The 22,848-nt window shown below is 46.0% G+C and overlaps 1 protein-coding gene and 1 long non-coding RNA gene across 2 annotated transcripts in view; both read right to left on the bottom strand.

Moving 5' to 3' along the window:
- The window catches only part of LOC138355694 (uncharacterized), a 39,412-nt gene extending 33,466 nt beyond the window's left edge, over nucleotides 1-5,946 (bottom strand). The window contains exon 1 of the long non-coding RNA XR_011223983.1: nucleotides 5,771-5,946. This is a non-coding gene — a long non-coding RNA (uncharacterized lncRNA). The remainder of the gene's footprint in view (nucleotides 1-5,770) is intronic.
- A 3,675-nt stretch (nucleotides 5,947-9,621) lies between these two features.
- The window catches only part of Ten-a (tenascin accessory), a gene marked incomplete in the record, with an annotated part of 418,622 nt that continues 405,395 nt past the window's right edge, over nucleotides 9,622-22,848 (bottom strand). The window contains 9 exon segments of the mRNA XM_069310940.1: nucleotides 9,622-13,178; nucleotides 13,848-14,087; nucleotides 16,078-16,272; nucleotides 16,578-16,703; nucleotides 16,895-17,058; nucleotides 18,095-18,220; nucleotides 18,924-19,152; nucleotides 19,876-21,129; nucleotides 21,479-21,611. Coding sequence (XP_069167041.1) covers nucleotides 12,900-13,178; nucleotides 13,848-14,087; nucleotides 16,078-16,272; nucleotides 16,578-16,703; nucleotides 16,895-17,058; nucleotides 18,095-18,220; nucleotides 18,924-19,152; nucleotides 19,876-21,129; nucleotides 21,479-21,611 — 2,746 coding nt within the window.

The raw sequence follows: 22,848 nt of genomic DNA, 5'->3' as shown, positions 1-22,848 counted from the left end.
GTTGAGCTTTGCTCTTTCGGCCCGCCTCTCAACTGTCAATCAACTGTTACTAACTACTATTTTTTTTCCACACCACACACACACACACACACCTCAGGAAGCAACCCGTGACAGCTGACTAACTCCCAGGTACCTATTTACTGCTAGGTAACATGGGGCATCAGGGTGAAAGAAACTCTGCCCATTGTTTCTCGCCGGCGCCCAGGATCGAACCCGGGACCACAGGATAACGCGTCCAGTGTGCTGTCCGCTCGCTCAGCCACCGGCACCGGTGTGTGTGTGTGTGTGTGTGTGTGTGTGTGTGTGTGTGTGTGTGTGTGTGTTTTAATGTATGCATGTCAAAGCGCGGCATTCACAAGTCGTGGGATCGCCAAAGTATCAATTATTCCGTAGTTACGCTAACCGACAATTCATCCAGCTGGTTATCTGGAATTACGATAAAAGAATAGCTGCAGAAGTCTAGAGACTGAACGGTAATTACACGTTTCTCGTTCTCCCAATAAAACATTCATGAAATTTGGTGCTGGTTAGAATATACTCAAGTTTGTGTGTGTGTGTGTGTGTGTGTGTGCGAATATTTCTATGTGTATGTGTACTCACCTAATTTACTCACCTAATTTACTCGGCTATTTGGGGCCTGTTGAACCGAGCTCTAGCTCTTGGATCCTGCCTTTCCAGCCGCCGGTTGTCTAATGCAATGACTCGGGACTTATGATTGGGTAAGAAGCATTTTTTATTATTATGGATGAAGTTTGCTGCCACAACTTTAGTTCATTCCATTTTCCCACTACTCTTACGCTAAAAACAACTTTTCTAACATCTTTTTGACTTGGCTGAGTCTTGAGTTTCATCCATGACCTCTTCTTCTAGTGGTATTCATTGTGAACATGAATACTCATGTTCAAATGAACATGAACAAATTTTCCACTCTCTCAATGTCCCAAGCATTTTATACGTCGCTGTTATGTCTCTCCTGCCTCTACTATTTTTGTTTCTAGCGTCAAGTTAATTCTTTAGGTCTTTCCTCGAACCTAATGCCTGCTTGATATCTGCTTGAAGGGTTTCTGGGAGTTCTTCTACTCCCCAAGCCCAGCCCGAGGCCAGGCTTGACTTGTAAGAGTTTGGTTCACCAGGCTGTTGCTTGGAGCGGCCCGCAGGTCCACATACCCACCACAGCCCGGTTGGTCCGGCACTTCTTTAAGAAAATCTCGTTTTCTCTTGAAGATGTCCATGATTGTTCCGGCAATATTTCTTATGCTCGCTGGGAGGGTGTTGAACAACCGTGGACCTCTGATGTTTATACAGTGTTCTCTGATTGTGCCTATGGCACCTCTGCTTCTTGACTGGTTCTATTCTGTATTTTATTCCATTTCGTCCACTCCACTATGTTGTTATTTTACTGTGTAAATTTGGGACCTGACCCTCCAGTATTTTCCACGTGTATAATATTTGATCCTCTCGACTTCTTTCTAGTGAGTACATTTGGAGAGCTTTGAGACGATCCCAATAATTTAGGTGCTTTATCGCGTCTATGTATGCCGTATATGTTCTCTGTATTCCCTCTATTTCAGCAATCTCTCCTGCTCTGAAGGGGGAAGTGAGTACTGAGCAGTACTCAAGACGAGGACAGCACAAGTGATTTGAACAATACAACCATGGTGATGGGATCCCTGGATATGAAAGTTCTCTTAATCCATCCTATAATTTTTCTGGCTGACGCAATATTTGCTTGGTTATGCTCCCTAAACGTTAGGTCCTCAGACAGATCAGATCCTTTATATGTTACTTTTCCTACTATGAGCAGATTTGATTGCGTTTTTGTACCCTGTATTTTGTTTAAAGGTTCTCATCAGTCTGGCCCTTCCCCCGCCCCAAACCCTACTGTCTGTCTGGCCCGAACTGTCAGTCAGTCTGGGTCCCCGCCCCCCCGTCCAAATGTCAATCAGTCTGCCCCCCCCCCCCCTCCCCTACCGTCCTTTTGACAGCTTTTGGATTGCAATGCAAATGTTTGGTGTAGTATATTAGGTATTCGTGTTAACAAAGGCATTATTTTTATATTATATTATTATATATATACTCGCAATTTAAAGAAACAGTATTACCAGTAATTATAATGATAGATTATGATTGCAGTCATAATATCATGTCTTAAAATGAAAGAAGTGTTGACGTTTCAGTCCAAGACGGATCAAAATGTTGACACTTCCTTCAGTTCTATTCAATTTTTAATAACAATAATAAAAATAATAATAATTGTTTAAATTCCGTGAGCTCTGCGGCTGTATTTAAAAGACACTACAAAGAGTCCAAGTTACAGCATCCCGAATACAGCAGAACTTTTCAAAACCAATTACTTCATCCAAAAAATCATTTGGTTTAAAATGGAATATCTCGGTTGGCGCGCCTGAAAAATATTTATGTATGTAAAAGTGAAATTCGTTATTCTGTGGGGAAAAAAAGTATAATCCGTTTGGAGCCAGCGAAAAATTACGTTTTTAAGTACAGTTATAGATGCATCCACGTGTACACACACGCACACATGCGCGCACACACACACACACACACACATACACCCACACACACACACACACACACACACACAGTTGAGACGGTTGAGAGGCGGGACCAAAGAGCCAGAGCTCAACCCCCGCAAACACAACTAGGTGAGTACACACACACACACACATACACACACAGATTTCACATTGGCAAAGTTTCTTTCACTCTGCATGCCCCTGTTACCTAGCAGTAAATAGGTACCTGGGAGTTAGTCAGCTGTCACGGGCTGCTTTCTGGTGTGTGTGTGTGTGTGTGTTTTTGGTGTGGGGGAAAAAAAGTAGTTAGTAAACAGTTGATTGACAGTTGAGAGGCGGGCCGAAAGAACAAAGCTCAACTCCCGCAAACACAACTAGGTGAATAGAGTTCCTCGTGGCCGTGTGAACAGCGTTCTGGCATCGTTGTTCCAAGGGCCCAGGTTCGATTCCCGGCTGAGGGAAAAAACAAATGGGAATTTTCTTTCACCTGATGCCGCTGTTTACCTAGCAGTAAATATGTACCTATGAGTTAGACAGCTGCTACTGGTCGTATCCTGGGACAGTGCGTGCGTGTGTGGATGTGCATGTGTATGTATGTGTGTGTGTATTTACTATTTTGTGTGCATGTGTATATGTGTGCATATGTATATATTTAATATTTGTGCCTGCAGAATCCAGCTATTAGCTCTTGGACTCCGCCTTGTGTGTGTGTGTGTGTGTGTGTGTGTGTACTCACCTAGTTGTGCTTGCGGGGGATTGAGCTCTGGCTCTTCGGTCCCGCCTCTCAACTGTCAATCAACTGATGTACAGATTCCTGAGCCTACTGGGATGTATCATATCTACATTTGAAACTGTATATGGTGTAAGCCTCCACCACATCACTGCCTAGTGCATTCCATCCATTAACTACTCTGACACTGAAAAAGTTTTTTCTAACGTCCCTGTGGCTCATTTGTTTACTCAGTCTCCACCTGTGTCCCCTTGTTCGCGTTTGAATATTATAGTCAATTATATTATTGAATATAATATTAAGTTCAGTATATATTATTGTGCATTATGGTCAAGCAAGATGGCGCCTGGTAGAGTTCTCTCATAACTGATGACACATTAAAGACCATGTGTGACCTGGTATAGCCAATGGGAGAAGACTTAGGATGTCAGCGAGCCCCTTGGTGATTGGGCCAAGGAACGTCACTTGTTTGTTAGACGTCAAGGAGAGTCTGAAACCTCTGATCATTCTCGCAGTACAACCCACTAGACCATAATTAAGTTGACCCCTAGCGTCTTGCAAGTCAGAAGATTAAGCTGTGGTGTCTCTTGCAGGAGTCGGTGTCAGTAATTGTCAGTCAGTGTCAGTCAGTGGGAGCTGTAAGGTTAGGTTTAACTTTCCTCGCGGTCAAATCCCATGCATAGTCTCTAGTACGGCGTTATATAAATAATCTATATTCCTACTATGGAGGTTGAAATGGAAGGAGTGAATAACTAGAGAGCCTTCTGATTTTCTATTCTGATCCACTGAGCTATTACACACAGAAATCACAATAGCGTGATGCATCAAATGAACAAATCCACAAGGGCCGTGACGAGGATGGCTCTCGGACGTAGGTTCGAATCCTTGTCACGGCCCTTGTGGATTTGTTTACCGAACTATTTACAGAGAGCTCAATAGAATCTAGCCAAGAAACGGGCGGTCATATTTGAACTCCATTTTACGGTGGTAAGAGCTAAGGTCATTGAATTTATCATGAATTAAACAGCAAACTGACATTTTCGCAAGCCAAAATCTTATTTTCTGACGGGACTGAAGGTAGAGCGACTGTCCTCCCTTCTGTTAGGTCGGTGTCTCGTCCCAAACCGTCGAGCTGATTGGACATTATTCCTTCACTCCGTTCTATCCTAAATCTTGAGCCTTATATCCCTTCCAAGTGCTATACAATCTTATTGGCTTAGCCCTTTCTCATGATAATTACCGAACCTTACCTTCTGAGCTGAAAAAGGCCAACGTTCAACATTCCTGTTGGCACCAACGTGTCAGAAGCGAGCCAGCGACAAAAGGCTACATTGTCAAGTTCGCGTTTCCTTTATTTTCATTTAGCAACGTTAACTGTCTTGTGGTGAATATCGTGCGTGTAGTCTGCCAGAGGTGTGTGTTGGCCCCCACTGTGTCGCGGTGGTAAGTTGAATAACCAAGTCGGGTGTGTGCACATGTGGCCACGTTATAACTACCATTCTCAGTACCTGGGGAACCACTCGGGCGTGAACCATCGACCCATCGCTTCCTGGAGAAAACCCGCCGCTGAATACCCAACCCCTCCCACCCCCGGTCCCCGGTCAGGCCGATACATCTCGACCACAGTAAATCCTTCTCCAGCTCCAAGTATGCAAATTTATGGGATCCAGTACAAATATGTAGCCTTTATTTGGCTACATTTTAGTATACTTCCTTCACTCCACCACCGTCACCATCGCTGCTACTGCTGACGTCACCACTACGACAACCACTGTACATACATGAATAATTTAGTCCCCCCACTTAAATATTTGATTATAATTCCCATCCTTTCCAGTCCCCATTCTCTTTCATATTTAAACCTTTTGCTATTAACCTGAAGACCGACCATGCAGGTACACATTCACCTAAGCACGCTCGCACACGGATCTGTAGAGACCTTACCAAGATTCACAATACATAAGTACAAGATAAAATACAGCCCTTCTCCCTCAAAGAAAAAACTTAATCAAAGCATGTACACAAGCCCTTGAGTGTATATGTGAGTGCTACTCTGTATTCATCAACAGACACACGTATATGTTGAATACACGATACAAACCATACGATCGCAGCTTTCTGATAAAGGAGAGCAAGCTAAGCTTAGCTACCAAACACACACACACCGTGTCAGCAAGGCGGACAGCCCGCCTGCTATCATAAGATATTCAACATTTTCAAAACTTTTTTTTCCATCATCTGCACCTCGCTATTTTCTTTACTACAAAAAAAAGTCGCAAATCCATACGATTACAGCTTAGTAAATTATTGTGTGCTGGTGAGGGGGAAAAGGTAGAGAGAGAGGGGGGTGAGTGAGGGGGGGAGAGAGAGGGGGGGGGAGAGAGAAGGGCTGGGGAGACGGGAGAGAGAGAGAGAGAGGAGGATGGGGGGGGGGGGGGGGTGAAGAAGGCAGTACACGCGCCATTAAGCAAATGGCCTCCCTCACTCAGTAATGAGATTGACTCACCTCGCATCCACTACCTCACACCAGCTGGTCTCATACTCGCTGCTTCACACTACGTCTCGTTCACTTCTTAAAAAAAAATGTCAATGCAAGAAACTGAATTAAAACAAACAAAATTAGCCTTCCTGAGCTGTGAGGTGGACTCCCCACACCGACCGCCTCCCTCTGACACCACTCTCTTCTCCACAACGTATCCATCAATACTAACAATAAAACTGCCGGTAGTGTGTTTATATTCTATGGTTCACGAGGCGCTGTTCGAAGCTATGACGAGAAACGTGCTTCGTTCACTTCGTCAGCAACCCGTCCTCGACTCAAGTCTATATCCAGCGGCCGATCCACAAACGCATTCATAAATTTTAACATGCTGTTCATTCAAAACTGAAATTTCCCCAAATATAAATTAATATTATAATATATTAGCATTATTGTGCATAGGTTAGGTTAGGTGTTTAGGTTCTGCTGGCGATTATCTGTATTTGTAGTACGTGGATGAAGCATTTATAGCGTTGTGGTTCGAACAAAAGTCGGCAGCGAAGAAGTTGCTCCGGAAGTGTTCGGACGTCATCAGTTGTGAGTCGTGTGTAAACCGTTTTTCATTCATAAACAGCTAGGGATTTGTCGGCTGGATTAACAAACATTTAGCCTTTGTTTACAAAGGCTGGTGAAACTTGTCAGCGTTCAGCGTTGTGTCGATGGTACGAACACATATTTCGGTATTGTGTCGATAGTTCGAACCCATTTAAGCGTTGTGTCGATGGTTCGAACACACGTTTCAGTATTTCAGGAAATTACAAGAAAATAAAACACGAGCATTACAAAATTATTCATTTTATTTGATAGAAACACTTTCATTTATAAACAGCCAAAACCATCGATCATACAAACCTGGAGGCGGGTCGGGAAGAGACAGCTATACCACACGGGCTCTCTGGGGTTACTTCATGACTCCTTTATTATAGGAACTTGAACCTTACGATCCCAGGTGTTATAGCCTCTCCTTCCTTACTGCCCACAGATATATTATAAGCAAGTCAGAAGGATGCAAATTTCTTATTAATGGGTTTTGATGTTGAATTCTGGGGAAATTTGTGGTTGTGGAGCGTGTTGTGGGGAAGGGGTGTGGGGAGGTAGGGGTGAGGGGTAGGGATGTGGGGAAGAGGCTGTGTGGGGGGGAAAAGTTGTAAGGGAGGAGCTGTCGGGGTAGGAAATATGGTAGAGGGGGCTATGGGTAAGAGATTGTGGTGGGGGTGGGGCGTCTTGAGGGTAAGGGGATTGTATGGGAAGAACTGAGGGGCCAGGATGCTGGGGAGAGGGATGTGTGGTAGAGGATGTAGGGAGGCGGTTATATGGTTGGGTTTCAGGTGGTGGGGAAGGTTGGTAGGAAAGAAATTCATGGGAATATAAATGGAGGTAAAAGAAAGGGAAAGGCAGATGAAAGTGTGAGAGGGGTTGGGGGGGGGGGCAAGGGAAGGGTGGGTGTGGGTAGGGCTGAGGAGGACGAAGGGATGGGGCTGGGAGGGGGCTGCATACATCTACGCTGACTGAAGTGGTAGCAAGGCTGAATGGGCAGGAAGAGAAATAAATGATGGTACAGGCAGAGGGGCAAGTAAACTGGGGAGAAACGTGTGAGACAGAGGGGCAAGAGAGAGAGAGAGAGAGAGAGAGAGAGAGAGAGAGAGAGAGAGAGAGAGAGAGAGAGAGAGAGAGAGAGAGAGAGAGAGAGAGAGAGAGAGAGAGAGAGAGAGAGAGAGAGAGAAGAGAGAGAGAGAGAGAAGAGAAGAGAGAAGAGAGGAGAGGAGAGAGAGAGAGAGAGATGAGAGAGAGAGGGAGAGAGAGAGAGAAGGAGAGAGAGAGGAAGAGGGAGAGAGAGAGAGAGAGAGAGAGAGGAGAGGGAGGAGAGATGAGAGAGAGAGGAGAGAGACTAAAGGGCTGCAACACACAAACATAAGAAAGGGATCTCCTAAGACATCCAACTGCCAACATCTAGGAAGGTGACCACATAAAAAGTTACACAACTATGCCGAGGAAACCCAACTTGAAGTGACTAAAGAAGCGATATTGTATTTCTCTTTTATGTCTTACGCCTCGTTGAGGGGGATTTCGCTACTCTGCCTCTGAGCCAAGTCCTTAAGTGTCTAGGTAGGCTGCGATGCGTCTTCTGTATGTACAAGAGAGAGAGTGGGCACACGCTCGAGTATTTACATCTCGCCTTGAGAGTCCGTAGAACACCGTCTTACAGGATTCCCCAATATATATATTTACAAAGATCACATATAGTACAACATTAAATAAATGCAATGAATGTTTATTTTGTTAGTCTTCCTCTTTAGCCCCTCGATAAGAAACGTGACTGAATGAATCCTGTGTACATTACAGACATAAACGGCAAATCTTTGGCAAATTTATACAAACGTAGTTAAAATCTCGTGAAAAGTGAGGTCGTGGAGGAAATATTGTACAGACGTCCATACTCGGCCCCGCCCCCACAACATGTTTACCACAAGAAACCCTGGGATTGGCTGATGACTTCCAGAACAGAGCTCGCAATTGGTAGACACTAGCCAACCCCGGGCAATCTCCCTGGGTCTTAGCTAATCAGCCGAGACTTACCAGGGGTGTTGGGCGAGGCAGGAGGGAGCACAAACTAAGAGATATAAGATGCCGTGGCAACTTGAATAGCAATAATATAAGTTTAAGCAATACAAGGGGAGACTATATGGGTATAAAAGGCAGTTGAAGGACATGCTGAAGAATAAGACAAGGCAAGTCGGCGGTGGACTGGGGGTAAGACCTCGCACACGGCCCCGGGAGCCTTGGTGCTGAGGGTCAAGCCTTGGAACACGGCCTTCAACCCTTAGGTACTGAAGATTAGATCTTGAAACACGGCCTTGAATCCTTAGGTATTGAGGATTGAGCCTTGAAACAAATTCTTGAATCCCAAATATTTGTTAATAATGCCTTGAAAGTTAGCCTGGAATCCAAGATACTCTTTTTTTTCCCCCTCTTCCACCCATTTAAGAATCCACAAGGAAACCTTAAGTTGACTGTTTACATTAACTGGACCTCCTTTCCAGCCACAGAAACAACTCATGTGGACACAAATGCACTTTGACAAAATATGTATATAAATGTTATAATTTCACCATATGTAGCCTATAGTTACTTCTTTCTTTACATGGTATCTTTAATGTAATGAAATCTTAAATCTAAACGTGACCTGATGCTAGTGAAGATTATTCTGGTGTAAATATGTCTCAGTACTGTGTAAACCAAGAACATGGGGGGGGGGGGGGAGTATTTCCATCAACAATACTTTCTTCAAAGGCTTATGTAAACATTTTAACGTTGGTGAGGACGCTCTCAATAAGTGAAGAAGATGAGTATATGTAGAAAAGAATCTAATAATACGAGAGAGAGAGAGAGAGAGAGAGAGAGAGAGAGAGAGAGAGAGAGAGAGAGAGAGAGAGAGAGAGAGAGAGAGAGAGAGAGAGAGAGAGAGAGAATCTATATAATATTATATATACACAGCAAAGTTCAGGAAGATATAAAAATACGTTAAGTTAATAGCACCTTGTGCCTTAATCTCCTCGTGATTCACACTTGACGTCGGCAGAGATGTCCTGACGTCAGCAGAAAAAGCATAGAACGTACTCACAAACTAATAAGACTCCTCTCAAAAGTATATACCACGTACTCACATACAGCATTAAAGAGCTCTCTCAAAGTATATAAATTACTCACAAAATATTAAGAAGAACTCGTTCAATGCACGGAGAATGCTAAAGTATTTCAGAGGACTTTGAATGAACAAATAACTCACAAAAGTGGGAAGAGCTCTTGAAACGTGTGGAAAGTATTCTGACATGTATTTGGAGCTCTGTTAAGGCATACGAAATATTAACATATTATAATTGAAAAAAAACCTTGAAGTATACTCTTTTCACAGAACGTTGAAATAATAATAATAAAAAAAGAGTTCTCACGTGTTACACTCAGTATTTACATTATTATTATAACTCTCTCAATAATAAGGAACTAACAGGAGAACGCAGAGCTCCCTCAAATTATATAAAGTATAGAAACTCTTATAGCGTTCTCAAAGTACATCGCGTTCTCACTTTGGTTCACGAAAAATATCTCAAACTATATCAACTTTGCTGAGTGGAACACAAACGGCTGGCAACGTCTTGTGTAATTACCAAGTAGAAAGTCTTACTTTAGTAGACGTTTCTCTTAGTAAGTCTAGAAAAAGCTCTTGCAGGAGAAACGACTTCAAGACAAAAGTCATAATCTCCATCTGACGTTCTTCAATATTACATGTCTTATGCAAAAGACATTTTAATATAAATGATAAAAGCATTGAGAGGTATCTGGAAACATTTAAAGCATCAATGACTACCTCACAAGACATCTATGACTGTCTCACAAGACATCAATGACTGCCTCACAAGACATCAATGACTGTCTCACAAGACATCAATGAATGCCTCACAAGACATCAGTGAATGCCTTAGAAGACGTCAATGACCTACTCACAAGACATCAATCAATAAGATGTCCTCACAAGATGTCTTCGACTGGTGACTCATCACAAAACGCCTTCCTACAGTATTCAATTATAAAGTCCTCAAAAGAACCAATCCTATTTATGGCAAAAATAATATTGATTGATCCTACAAGCAAATCACGCTGAACAACAGACAACAGAGCATTACGCAAAACAAACCTTAGCCAGCATAATGACCGAATTAAACATGCAGTTATCAATATGTCTTTACCCAAAACAAACTCATAAAAATATCATAAATTCTTTGGTTTAAATGAACAGAGGTGTACTTAAGTCGATACACTTTGCTTCTTTAAGATTTAAGAATCCGGAGGCGGAGAACCCAATGGGGGGGTAAGGAGAGGGGGGGGGGAAGGGATCGGTGCCTCCCCCTTCTCGTACTTTGGGGAGACACAGCATACTCTCCGGGCAGGATACACCTGTTCAACTACACACCTGCTGCACACACACACACACACCTGTCGGAACCTCGACCTCACCAGCCTTAAATATTTACCTCATTACAAAATCATTTTCCTAGAAAATAAAGTGATTAAAACACAAATATTTGAATTGAATGTCTTGAAGGCCAGGGGTCCCAATTCTTGTTTCAAACTAAGATAAGCGCCGGTGTTGTGAGGTGGGACTATTGAAGACCTACAGGTCACTAACTATATATATATATATATATATATATATATATATATATATATATATATATATATATATATATATATATATATATATATATATATATATTATAGTTCTACTGTGAAAAAGCTCTTTTATATCGATGGTGTCTAAGTGAACTAGTGAGATGCTTAACACACGATCACACCGCAGTTCCATTAATGTCTTCACATTAATGTCTTCAGATCGCTGGAACAGCTGCTGTAGAGCGGGTCCCGGTGACCCCAGCAGCCCCTGTGTGTGTGTGTGTGGACAGTCAGCAGGGAGCGCCAAGGACGCTTGTCGGGTGGATGAAGTGTCTGGTCATGCTGACAGTCCCCAGGGAGCTGACAGCCGAGGAACTGACTAGCACTGAAGTAGCTGACACTAAGCTGGGGTGACATATTTCTATCGATACATTTTTCAGTGCATACCATAGCACCACCTCTGGACCAGCTTGGCCAAGTGCCGAATTGTGTGTCGACAACAACACGTCCATTTATCCTTTGTAGGCGTGCCAACCATTCCGTAGGCAGGTGTGCCAACCGTTCCGTAGGTAGGCAGGCGTGTCAACCATCCCGTAGGCAGGTGTGCCAACCATCCCGTAGGTAGGCGTGTCAACCATCCCGTAGGCAGGCGTGTCAACCATCCCGTAGGCAGGCGTGTCAACCATCCCATATACAGGTGTGCCAACCATTCCGTAGGCAGGCGTGCCACCCATCCCGTAGGCAGGCGTGCCAACCATCCTGGCGGCTGCATTAACATATATCACCAACTGGTATAGTTCTGTCGGTATCCAATGGAAATACACAGACCAAAATACATTTTCCAGTCACTTTGTGAGACGTGAACCGACATCAAAGTTAAAATATTTATGTTTTGGTACTGAACTTTTGACAACTATAGTAAAGTATATTCTTCCAAAATTCGTGCAATTTCTGTTTATTAAGTATAATCGGTTATCACATGCAGTCACCAACTTGAACATATTTCTAGTATGGCGCATACCTCTACAAGAGTTCCTTCTGCCCTAAAGGATTATTTTCACTCCATTAGATTTTCAGTATCAGTATGGCTCAATCACACTATTTGATTTTTTAGTCATAGTCACTCTTATTAATTGATTTTCTCGCAGAAAACGGACGTGTTTGACTGACTGTCTTTCCACCTAGGCGTCCCATATATATGTGTGTGTGTGTGTGTGTGTGTGTGTGTGTGTGTGTGTGTGTGTGTGTATGTGTATATATATATATATATATATATATATATATATATATATATATATATATATATATATATATATATATATATATACCCTACAACACGTCTTAAAACCTTTTAGGGGAAGTTTATATAAATTAGCTGACAATTCTATTCAATTCGAGAATCAAATAAAAAGACATTGTGTTTTCGAAGGTCTTAGACAGAGAGGCTGGCACCTGTCTGTGGCTCGTGGCAGCCTCGGGAGGGGACAGTGACGGCGGCCGTCACAGTGTGTGTGGTGTAGCGACACCCAACACCACCAGCCGGCCACCACGCTCTCGTCACCCGGCAACAAGAGAGGACGATTCTGTCAGAGGCTCTTGCTCCTTGCTCTCACTCTCTTCTGAGCAGAGTCAAAAATAATAATTAAACCCGGACGAAATGATCAAAGTCTACAAGCACATCCACTTATATTCCCTTCGCTCTCTCGCCACTCTTCCTTTTGAAGAAGTCCCAAACAAGAGGCACAACTGTTCTTTCCTTGCACAGCTGTCACGAAGAGCAACAGCTGCAGAAACGCACACATTTCTCGCAGCTGTCTGAACAGTTGCAACAAGGAAAATCACAAATATTTCTCGTCCTTGCACAGCTGCAGAGACGGCTAGCCAGAGGCAGCACCACAGGAAGGAGCAGAGAGACGGGGGACTGAGCCTAGCAAAGCCCCTTCCACCATTTGCGGCACCTATGTGACCTCCTCCGAGTCTTGGAGTTCCGTCTAGTCCTTTTGGTGTCCTTGAAGAAGCGGACGTTGGTGGGGTCGTCGAGGAGCGCCGGGTAGGTCTCTGGAGGGTGGAGGTAGCGGGCGGTGTAGCTGCTGACGGCGCCTCTCGACAGTAGTTCTTCCGTCTCGCTAGAGGACCACTCCACCGTCCCAGGAAGGCCAGAAGAGAGACGGTCTCGTTCCTCGGCCCAAGCACGTCGGATGGCCACCTAGGGAAGACGGCAGAGATGAACGAGTCAGGTACGAATGGAATGTAAACATTGAGCGGCCTTGTATTCAATCAGGGAAGGGGGAGGGAAAGAAAGAGAGAGAGAGAGAGAGAGAGAGAGAGAGAGAGAGAGAGAGAGAGAGAGAGAGAGAGAGAGAGAGAGAGAGAGAGAGAGAGAGAGAGAGAGAGAGAGAGAGAGAGAGAGAGAGAGAATGAATCACTCAAAAGACCGACCAACCTTTCAAGATGATAAAATGATGATATATTACATAATTACATCAAAATCACTTGATGTCAGAGAACATCAAAGGGGGAGAGTTAGCCCGCATCTCTGGCCCCCTCGGACACACGCACCACCCACTGTACCATGATGGGCCTAAAGTATATCAGCCAGAAGGTGTAGTACTGGACTTATTCAAGAGTGTGGAGGGTACCAGCTCCACCACCCGTACATCCACCCATGTTATTTCCTTCTCATACAATATTATTGCCCAGACCGAAAGTTGGGATACGGAAATACAAAAGTAATCAGAGGTCCAAATTAATGTGGTCTGAACTCACTTTACGTTCCCTACTTTCACCACGGTCGCTCACTTTCACCCCAGACACTCACCATCACCCCAGACACTCACCATCACCTCAATCACTCACCATCACCCCAGCCACCCACCTTCTTAGCATGCCTGAGGAGCCTCTTCTTCTCCTGCAGGATGGTGGTGCCGTAGCGGATGTGAATGACGGCGGAGGCGCTGTGCAGCTTCACATCCACGAACTTGTCGGAGCCCTCGTCGGCGGGCGTCAGCGGCTGGGAGGAGGCGGAGGCGGAGGAGGGCTCGTGGATGGTGATGTTCACCTCCCCTCCAAGACGGTTGAGCTGGGTCATGTCCTCCGAGGCTTTCCAATAGTTCTCCTGTTAGAGTAAGGGAAAAGGGGGGGGGGGAGGGGAGAGGGGTGAGAGAGGGGCTCAGAGGGGTGGCTGTGTGTGTGTGGGGGACGGGGGAGCGAGGCCCCCCCCGGTCTTTTGCGTATGATTCGCGTATAATATTTGTGTCTTATATGTGTATAAGATTATAGAAATTCTTTTTAATACAATCAAGTAGCAGTGACAAAAAATAGTACCATAATTAACTTAAAATATTACTAACCCGCAAACCTCAATCTCTCTCTCTCTCTCTCTCTCTCTCTCTCTCTCTCTCTCTCTCTCTCTCTCTCTCTCTCTCTCTCTCTCTCTCTCTCTCTCTCCCTCCCTCCCTCCCTCCCTCCCTCCCTCCCTCCCTCCCTCCCTCCCTCCCTCCCTCCCTCTATCTCTCTATCTCTCTATCTCTCTCTCTCTCTCTCTCTCTCTCTCTCTCTCTCTCTCTCTCTCTCTCTCTCTCTCTCTCTCTCTCTCTCTCTGCTCCCCTTCCCACCCTACACAGGTATGGAACCTGCAGATTTCGCAGTAATTAAGGCGATTACTTTCAATGGGACGGCGATCAAGGCTGAGGATTTCTGAAAATGGCAGCAATATTGGGGTGAGGATTTCTCTCTTGAGGATTTCAGCGGTCGAGGAGATTACGAAGAGAGGATTTTTCCTGGCCAGGAATGGTTTTCATATTGGTGAATGTTGTTCCTAGGTGAGTGGTTTTCCCAGGTGAGTACTGTTCCCAGGCGAGTGAGGAGGTAGAGAGGGTTGAAGGGGGTTCAGATATGGAAGGCGTGTTTTCGAGCACCTGAGAGCCTCAGGAACTGCGTCTACGTGAGTGAACAATATTGTGGGATAAAGTAATAAAGGAGGCTAGTTGGGTAATGGGGAAAATTGATTCTTATAGAACAAATTAAATGTTGCTTCAAATCACTCAAATGTCCCTTCATAGCACCACGGGTCCCCTCAGATGGACCAGGTGTCCCCTCATATGGGCAGGTGTTCCCTCAGATGTGTGTAGAAAGACGACTTAACGAAGTGGTCTCTTAGTGTGAATGAAGGGGTGACTGTTTTCAGGTTAGAAAATAGGAAGAATCAATTTTATGCAATGTGACACAAAGGTGGAACTCTTAATGCGGCGAAAATGTCAAATTGTTTGTTGGGTGGACGTGTGCGACTGTTGAGTGGAAAGTTTGGAGTTATGACACAGGTTTAAGGATTACCTACAACGTTACCTTGACCGTTCAAAGAGGAATTAACGCACCTATGAAATGGGCCTCTCTCTTGACCCCTAGCAACTGTATGCTATATGACTCTCTCTCTCTCTCTCTTTTATCTCCTCTGTGATGCTGTTTCTCATTTCTGTCTGTCTGTCTGTTTTGTCACTCATATCTCATTGGTAGAGATCTCTTGAGGGTCATCCTCCTGTTCTTCCCAAGCGGCATGAGGACTTAGCGTCCTCCTCATTAAACTCTCCACAGGGATGAGGAGACTCCTCCCTCCTACCCCCCCATGCTCTCACTGGCAAGATTAATGACCTCATTTGTTTTGGAATGTAATGCTCACTGAGTGAGTCTCTCTCCTCCTGTTTCCCTCCCCCCTCTCTCTCTCTCTCTCTCTCTCAGTGAGTCTTCCTTTCTCTTACTGAATAACAACATGAATTATGCACCTTCACAAGCGGTAGGCTCAACTACCTTACCATACAAATGCAGTTTCTTGACAAGGTAATACTTAAGGGAGGCCTCAAGAAGAAGGTCTTGTCTGAAGAAGTGCCTCCGCCCACCAAAAAAAAAAAAAACTAACTAACCACACCACCTTGCAAGTAGAACCGGCGCACTCACTGAATACCACACACACACACACACACACACACACACACACACACACACACACACACACACACACACACACACACACACATATATATATATATATATATATATATATATATATATATATATATATATATATATATATATATATATACAGTACCAACCTTGACAAAGTAAAAGACATGGGTGTTGTGGGTGGTAAGGGTGATGTCGAGGAGGAGGGAGTTGTTGAAGACAGAGGTGAGGACGTCTCTGAAGATGGGGTTGGCCTGGTCCGTGGCTGTCACCATGGCCCGCCCCTCCACGCACGACACCAGCAGCCCCTCACCAAAGGGACCAGGCACGGCGGAGATCTCCACCTGCAGGAGGAGGAGGAGACCAGCGTGTTGAAGGTCCTCGCTTTTGTACAGGCGCCTGCTGGCGGAAGCTGATCACCTTATACATTAAGACTACGAATTTAGCAAATTTGCATAACTAATCAAGAATGCGTTTCACACTAAATGAGCTGTTTACTTGCATCAACTTGTGGAAAAATGGTCAAAATTCATTGATCGAGTTTGGCTTGAAGGAATATATTTCATATTTCTGCCACCAGGCAACATGCTGGTAACTGAGGGCTGCGACCCGCTGACTGACCCGCCTTAGTCGGGTGACGCCGCCATACCTTGTGACGGTGCGGCCAGAAGTCGTGTCGCAGTCGTGTGGGCGTAAGGGTGGAGAGTCGGGCGGTGGTATGGGCGGCCTCCTCCAGCGTCAGCACCAGACCACTCACACAGCCCACACCCACCACCTGCAGCAGAAGGGAACAACGAACAAAGATTGAATACATCAGCTCAATTTGCGAAGATTATGAAGTCATATCCGCCTGACTCTTGATATCTCTCCCTAGCCTCAATACGGGATATGGCGCGTACAGAAAGAGCTTCCAGAGTCTTAGTGTGGTGCGTACTCTACGATAGTGAAGGGAGATGGGTATCGTACCTGGTCAGAGAATGGGGATGCTGCAGCCCGCATGGGGAAGATGGGGGCGCGGGTGAAGGCCTGCCACAGGGACGGGGGAGGGCGTGGACTGCTGCTCGCCCACGCCATCTGAGGGGCCAGGCTCTCCAAGTTGTATCCGAGCCGCGCCAGCCACGCCTTGTAATCTGCTCAACAGGAATGCGACAACGGCGTTAAACAGGACCACCCCCCCCCCGCGCCGTCGCCCAAGACAACGGTAATACTATACTGCCAACAGATGTAATATACACTGGACATACACTAAAAGGTTTATTTAACGACATATGCTGTGTACAATGTAAGCATACTCGCCAAGTGTTGCTTATAGGACAGAGGAAACATGATTACGACATTCATAATAGATATGCTAACATATGGATATGTTCTTCACCATTCACTTTATGGTGAGGAAGTCACCGTACGTCACTTCACGGTGAGAAAGTCAATGTACTGTGAGGAAGCCAATGTACGGCGAGGAAGTCAATGTACGGCGAGGAAGTCAATGTACGGCGAGGAAGTCAATGTACGGTGAGGAAGTCAATGTACAGTGAGGAAGTCAATGTACAGTGAGGAAGTCAATGTACTGTGAGGAAGTCAATGTACAGCGAGGAAGTCAATGTACAGTGAGGAAGTCAATGTACAGTGAGGAAGTCAATGTACGGTGAGGAAGTCAATGTACGGTGAGGAAGTCAATGTACGGTGAGGAAGTCAGTGTATGATGAGGAAGTCAATGTACAGCGAGGAAGTCAATGTGCGACGAGGAAGTCAATGTACGGTGAGGAAGTCAATGTACGGTGAGGAAGTCAATGTACAGTGAGGAAGTCAATGTACGGCGAGGAAGTCAATGTACAGTGAAGAAGGCAATGTACGGCGAGGAAGTCAATGTACAGTGAGGAAGTCAGTGTACGGCGAGGAAGTCAATGTACGGCGAGGAAGTCAATGTACAGTGAGGAAGTCAATGTACAGTGAGGAAGGCAATGTACGGCGAGGAAGTCAATGTACAGTGAGGAAGTCAGTGTACGGCGAGGAAGTCAATGTACGGCGAGGAAGTCAATGTACGGTGAGGAAGTCAATGTACGGCGAGGAAGTCAATGTACAGTGAGGAAGTCACTTCACGGCGAGCTGCAGAAACTAATTAAAAACACCTGCCGTAGCTCATCCGGCGGGTGAGGGGGGACCTACCATAGTTCTTCCAGTGGGTGAGGTGGACGTTGATGGGGTCGTTGCCGTTGAAGCGGTAGAGGGAGAGCTTGGCGGGGGTGAGAATGTTGTCAAGAACGTCTTCCCACGCCGGCGAGAGCCATTGACCTGGTCACACACACACACACACACAAAAATAACAGCGGTAGGTTAGACAAGGACCACATTATATATAGGATCACTATAATACGTCTGAATGACAGGACCCCCCTATAAGACGTCTAAATGACAGGACTCCTATAATACGTCTGATTGACAGGACCACTAGTTTAACCGATCGGATTCTTGGAAGATTGATGGGTAAATCTTAATGGCCCAACTGACTGGTTTGTGAAGGGGAACTGGAAATATCACGAGAGTAGGAAGGGGAAAAGAAGCAAGAGGAAACGTAGAAGTGTGAAAGAAAGAGGAAGGAGTCGGCATAAAGAACGTGGATATAGATGGAAGAGCATGAGAAGGAAGAGTGAGACAAGATGAAGGAAGAGATATGGCTCACGGAAATCGTGCGAGATGGGAGGAAAGATGGAGGAAGAGAGAAGGGGGGGGGGAAGCTGAGAGGGAAGGAAGCTCAATTCCTGACATGATATATCGCGCCTCGGGTGATGAATTTGTTGATAAAGAGAGGGGCAAAAGGGCGGGAGGCGCTTATTGGTGTTTCTTGTTATGAAATATGAGGTCACTTAAGGCTTGGAGAGAGTAGGATAGAGACAGTGAAAGAGAGAGAGAAGCAGAGGACAAAAAATAGTGACGGGGGCATAGAGACGACCTCCTGCGAGGTATATATATACCTCCAGCCGAAGGCCCTTCTTACCTATGAGAGGGTCGTAGATGCGCCCTCGGGACATGTGGACGAGTTCGGTGCGCGTCTCGAGGAGGCCGCCGCAGTAGTCGACGGGGAGGTAGAGGTAAGGGTTGGAGTCGTACATGATGTGGCCGTAGGGCGAGCGCATCATCTCGCGGACCACCTCGCCGTACTGGTTGAACACCATCACCGGCGTCCCGCACTCGTCCGTCGCGATGTAGTACTTGTTCCGGTACACCTGAGGCACCACCAGGCAGCACGGCGGCTTGTCAATTACTCATCACTCACCCCCCCCCCTCACACAATACTCATGTCTTTCACTCTGCCAGTCATAACACTGACCACTTTCCCTCTGCCAGTCACAGCACTGATCACTTTCACTCTGCCAATCACAGCACTGATCACTTTCACTGCCAATCACAGCACTGATCACTTTCACTGCCAATCACAGCACTGATCACTTTCACTCTGCCAATCACAGTACTGATCACTTTCACTCAGCCAATCACAGCACTGCTTTCACTCACTCTACCAATCACAACACAGCTTTCATTCACAGTACCTATGAGGATTTCAAGGTGCAAAATACAGAAAGAAACAGGAATGAGGTTGGGAAAACATGGCTTAGATTCTAAGTGTACAGTTTCACTAAAACATGCAGTCTTCAGAAGCAAGAAAAGGAATGCTATGATTAAGCATTCATAGTAAGGACGGGCTGAATTTTGTATTTCATAAGGAGCTGGACAGCCGTCTCGACCACACCAGACTTCAGCAGACTGATCAACCACCCAGCGGGAAGAATATCCAAGAGTGGCGTTGGTTCGACTTTACATCACCGTTGATTCGACGTTGCTCTTGGAGACTCTGCCCACTGGGTAGTGTGTGTGTTGGTTTGAGAGGGTGAATGTCATTTACCGTTGGGTGGAAAGAAAATATACAAGAAAAACGAGTGATATCTGACCTGCGCAAAGATGATGTGGCCGCGGTCGTCATACACCAGCGTGATGAGGTTACCATCACGAGGGCTGTATATATGAGTCACTTGGTCCGGGTGCCGCTGATCTGTGTACAAGAACTGCGTCACATTGCCGAAGTTGTCCTTCCTAGCCACCAGGCGGTCTTCGTGGTCGTACAGGTACCTGATGTTGAAGCGACCGGACTTCGCCGCCCGCACCAGTAAGCCGCGAGCGTTGTAGTGATACGTGACTTCGCGCGCATTCTGCACGATGGCGCCGCGAGAGTCGTAGCGGTAGACGCCCTCGCCGAACTTGACGATGCGGTCTTGCGAGTCGTACTTCATGGGGATGGTGTTAGTGGAGTAAGTGAGGGAGAGCATGTTGCCGTTAGCATCGTAGGAGAAGCTCCACGGCTCCTTGGCCTCCACACTGATGAGCTGGCCATCAGCGTCATAGGTGTAGTTGCGGGTGTTGGTGTAGGGCTTGCTGTGGTAGTTACGAGTGAAGGTCTTGGTTTGGGTAATTTTGCCGTCTGGATTGTAGAATATCTGCATCTTAAAGACCTCCATGTTGTGGATGGTCACTGCAGACTGAGCAGCGTGCAGATGGGAGTTCAGCTGGCGGGAGAAGATAGCAGTGCCGTCCTGAAAGGTAGTTTCGTTCAACTTGGTCCTAGTTACAGTGAAGTGACCGATCTGTGAGGGTCCGCCCGTAGACGGGTTGTAGGCTAATGGGAAGGGCAGCAAGTTCTGGCCGCCGATACGCCCCGCAAAGTTCGTCACCCGGAAGTTGGAATCGTGTTCGTAGGTGAACTTGACGTTGCTGAGGCCGGTTCTGGCGCCATAGTCGATGCGGTGTTCCTGCAGGAGCCGTCCAGTGTACAGCAAGTCCATTCTATACTCCAAGTCCAATTCCTCGTGCATGATCTCCGACAGGAGACCGTCACTACCGTAGGAAAACTCGGTTTTCCCGTCGCCGGACACGATCTCCCTCAGTTGTCCGGACTCAGTGTAGGTGTAGAGGACCTTGGCGGAGGCTGCTGGGAAGGCGGTGAGCATGAGGCGTCCGGCGTGGTCGAGGTACTGCTTGTAGGAGTGCGTCGACCCGGGCGGAGTGTAGGAGAACACGAACCACCCGAAGGACGGCTGCATGGAGAAGAAGTGGGCGGATCCCGTGGGGGTGGTGACGTACTTGAGGCCTCCGCGCTCGTCGTAGTGAAGCCTCCAGGAGCGGCCAGAGGGCAGCGTCATGGTCGCCGGCTGCGGGAGAGGCAAGAGAACGGCGTCAGCACCACACACGTCCTGCTGCTGCCTCCTGCTGCTGCTGCTGCTGCTGCTGCTGGCACGCTCACACCTAAACCTCTCACAGCATGCAACAGTCAGCACGGAGAAACACAGTCAAATATATCATCCTTGGTATCCAATCAGTCAAAACCCCCACCCCCCCACTTCCCTTGCATCCATCCACCCTCACCCACCACAGGCATCCGTCCACCCCCACCCACCCCAGTCATCCGTCCACCCCCACCCACCACAGGCATCCGTCGTCAAAGGGCATAATTCCCGAGCCAAGACTCCCCCACCCCGAGCCACGGAGGGCGCCACTCACCAGTCTGGTCTCGCCGAAGGTGTAGCTGGTGGTGTGGGCGGTGTGGGAGGAGACGGTGGACAGGAGGCCCTGGGCGTCGTACTCGTAGCTCTCACTCGACCAGTCCCACTGCCGCGCCTCCGTCCTCCCGAACCTGCGCTCGCCGAGGATTACATGAACTCAATACAGGTCAATAAGGGGGTCATGTGAGCTCAATACAGGTTAACAAGGGGTCATTTGAGCTCAATACAGGTCAACAAGGGGTCATATGAGCTCAATACCAGTCAACAAGAGGTCATATGAGCTCAATACAGGTTAACAAGGGGTCATGTGAGCTCAATACCGGTCAAGCAAGGGGTCATGTGAGCTCAATACAGGTCAACAAGGGATCATGTGAGCTCAATACAGGTCAACAAAGGGGTCAGATGAACTCATTACAGGTCAACAAGGGCAGGTGGAGAGAACAATACGGGATATAAGGGTCATTATAGGTCACACAGGTCATAAAACGCCACGAGGGGGTCACAATAGGTCACGAGGGGGGTCACAAAAGGTCATAGAGAGTTGACAACAAACAGTATAATGTGTCAATGAGATGCATTAAAAAAAACCTAATGAATAATGCCCTTTTGATGCCAGCAAATCACCAGAACAATAATAATAATATTCAACTAGATTTACAACATGTATCACGTGATCACTGAAAGATATAGTGATCTGAAAGATATGGTGATCTGAAAGATATGGTGATCTGAAAGATATGGTGATCTGAAAGATATGGTGATCTGAAAGATATAGTGATCTGAAAGATATAGTGATTTGAAAGATATAGTGATCTGAAAGATCACTATATCCAGGATGCCAAACACAATTTTAACTCCCCCTCCCCCTTCCTCTATCCCTGATAACATAATCCTAGCTATATCTATGATAACATAATCTTAGGATTTGGATTATCAAATCCAACATCTATTATCATAGATGTTACCATCTGTGATGATATCATAATTCTAGCCACAGCCACAATGATAACACATCCCTAGCATATCCAGGATAACATAATGCAGGTCATATCTAGGATATAACAGCATAATCCTAGCTGTAGCCAGAATGATCACAAAATTCTAGCCATTTAAAAATAACATATTTCTAGCCACATTAAATATAAAATATAATAACGTTCAATACAATATTATAATGAGACAAAAACGTTGAATGAACAAATCACAGAAATCTACAGGGGAAAAAAATATACGGGAAAAAAAAGAAAAAGAAAAACTGGAATGAAACCCGAGTTTTTTCCCCCGCTTCTCGAGTGTGTTTACTATTTGTGTCTGCAGAATCGAGCTATTAGCTCTTGGACCCCGCTTTTCTAGCCAATCTATTTTCTT

The sequence above is a fragment of the Procambarus clarkii genome, chromosome 68 (genome assembly GCF_040958095.1).
Source record: "Procambarus clarkii isolate CNS0578487 chromosome 68, FALCON_Pclarkii_2.0, whole genome shotgun sequence".
Taxonomy (NCBI): domain Eukaryota; kingdom Metazoa; phylum Arthropoda; class Malacostraca; order Decapoda; family Cambaridae; genus Procambarus; species Procambarus clarkii.
This window is presented reverse-complemented; position numbering and strand designations above follow the sequence as displayed.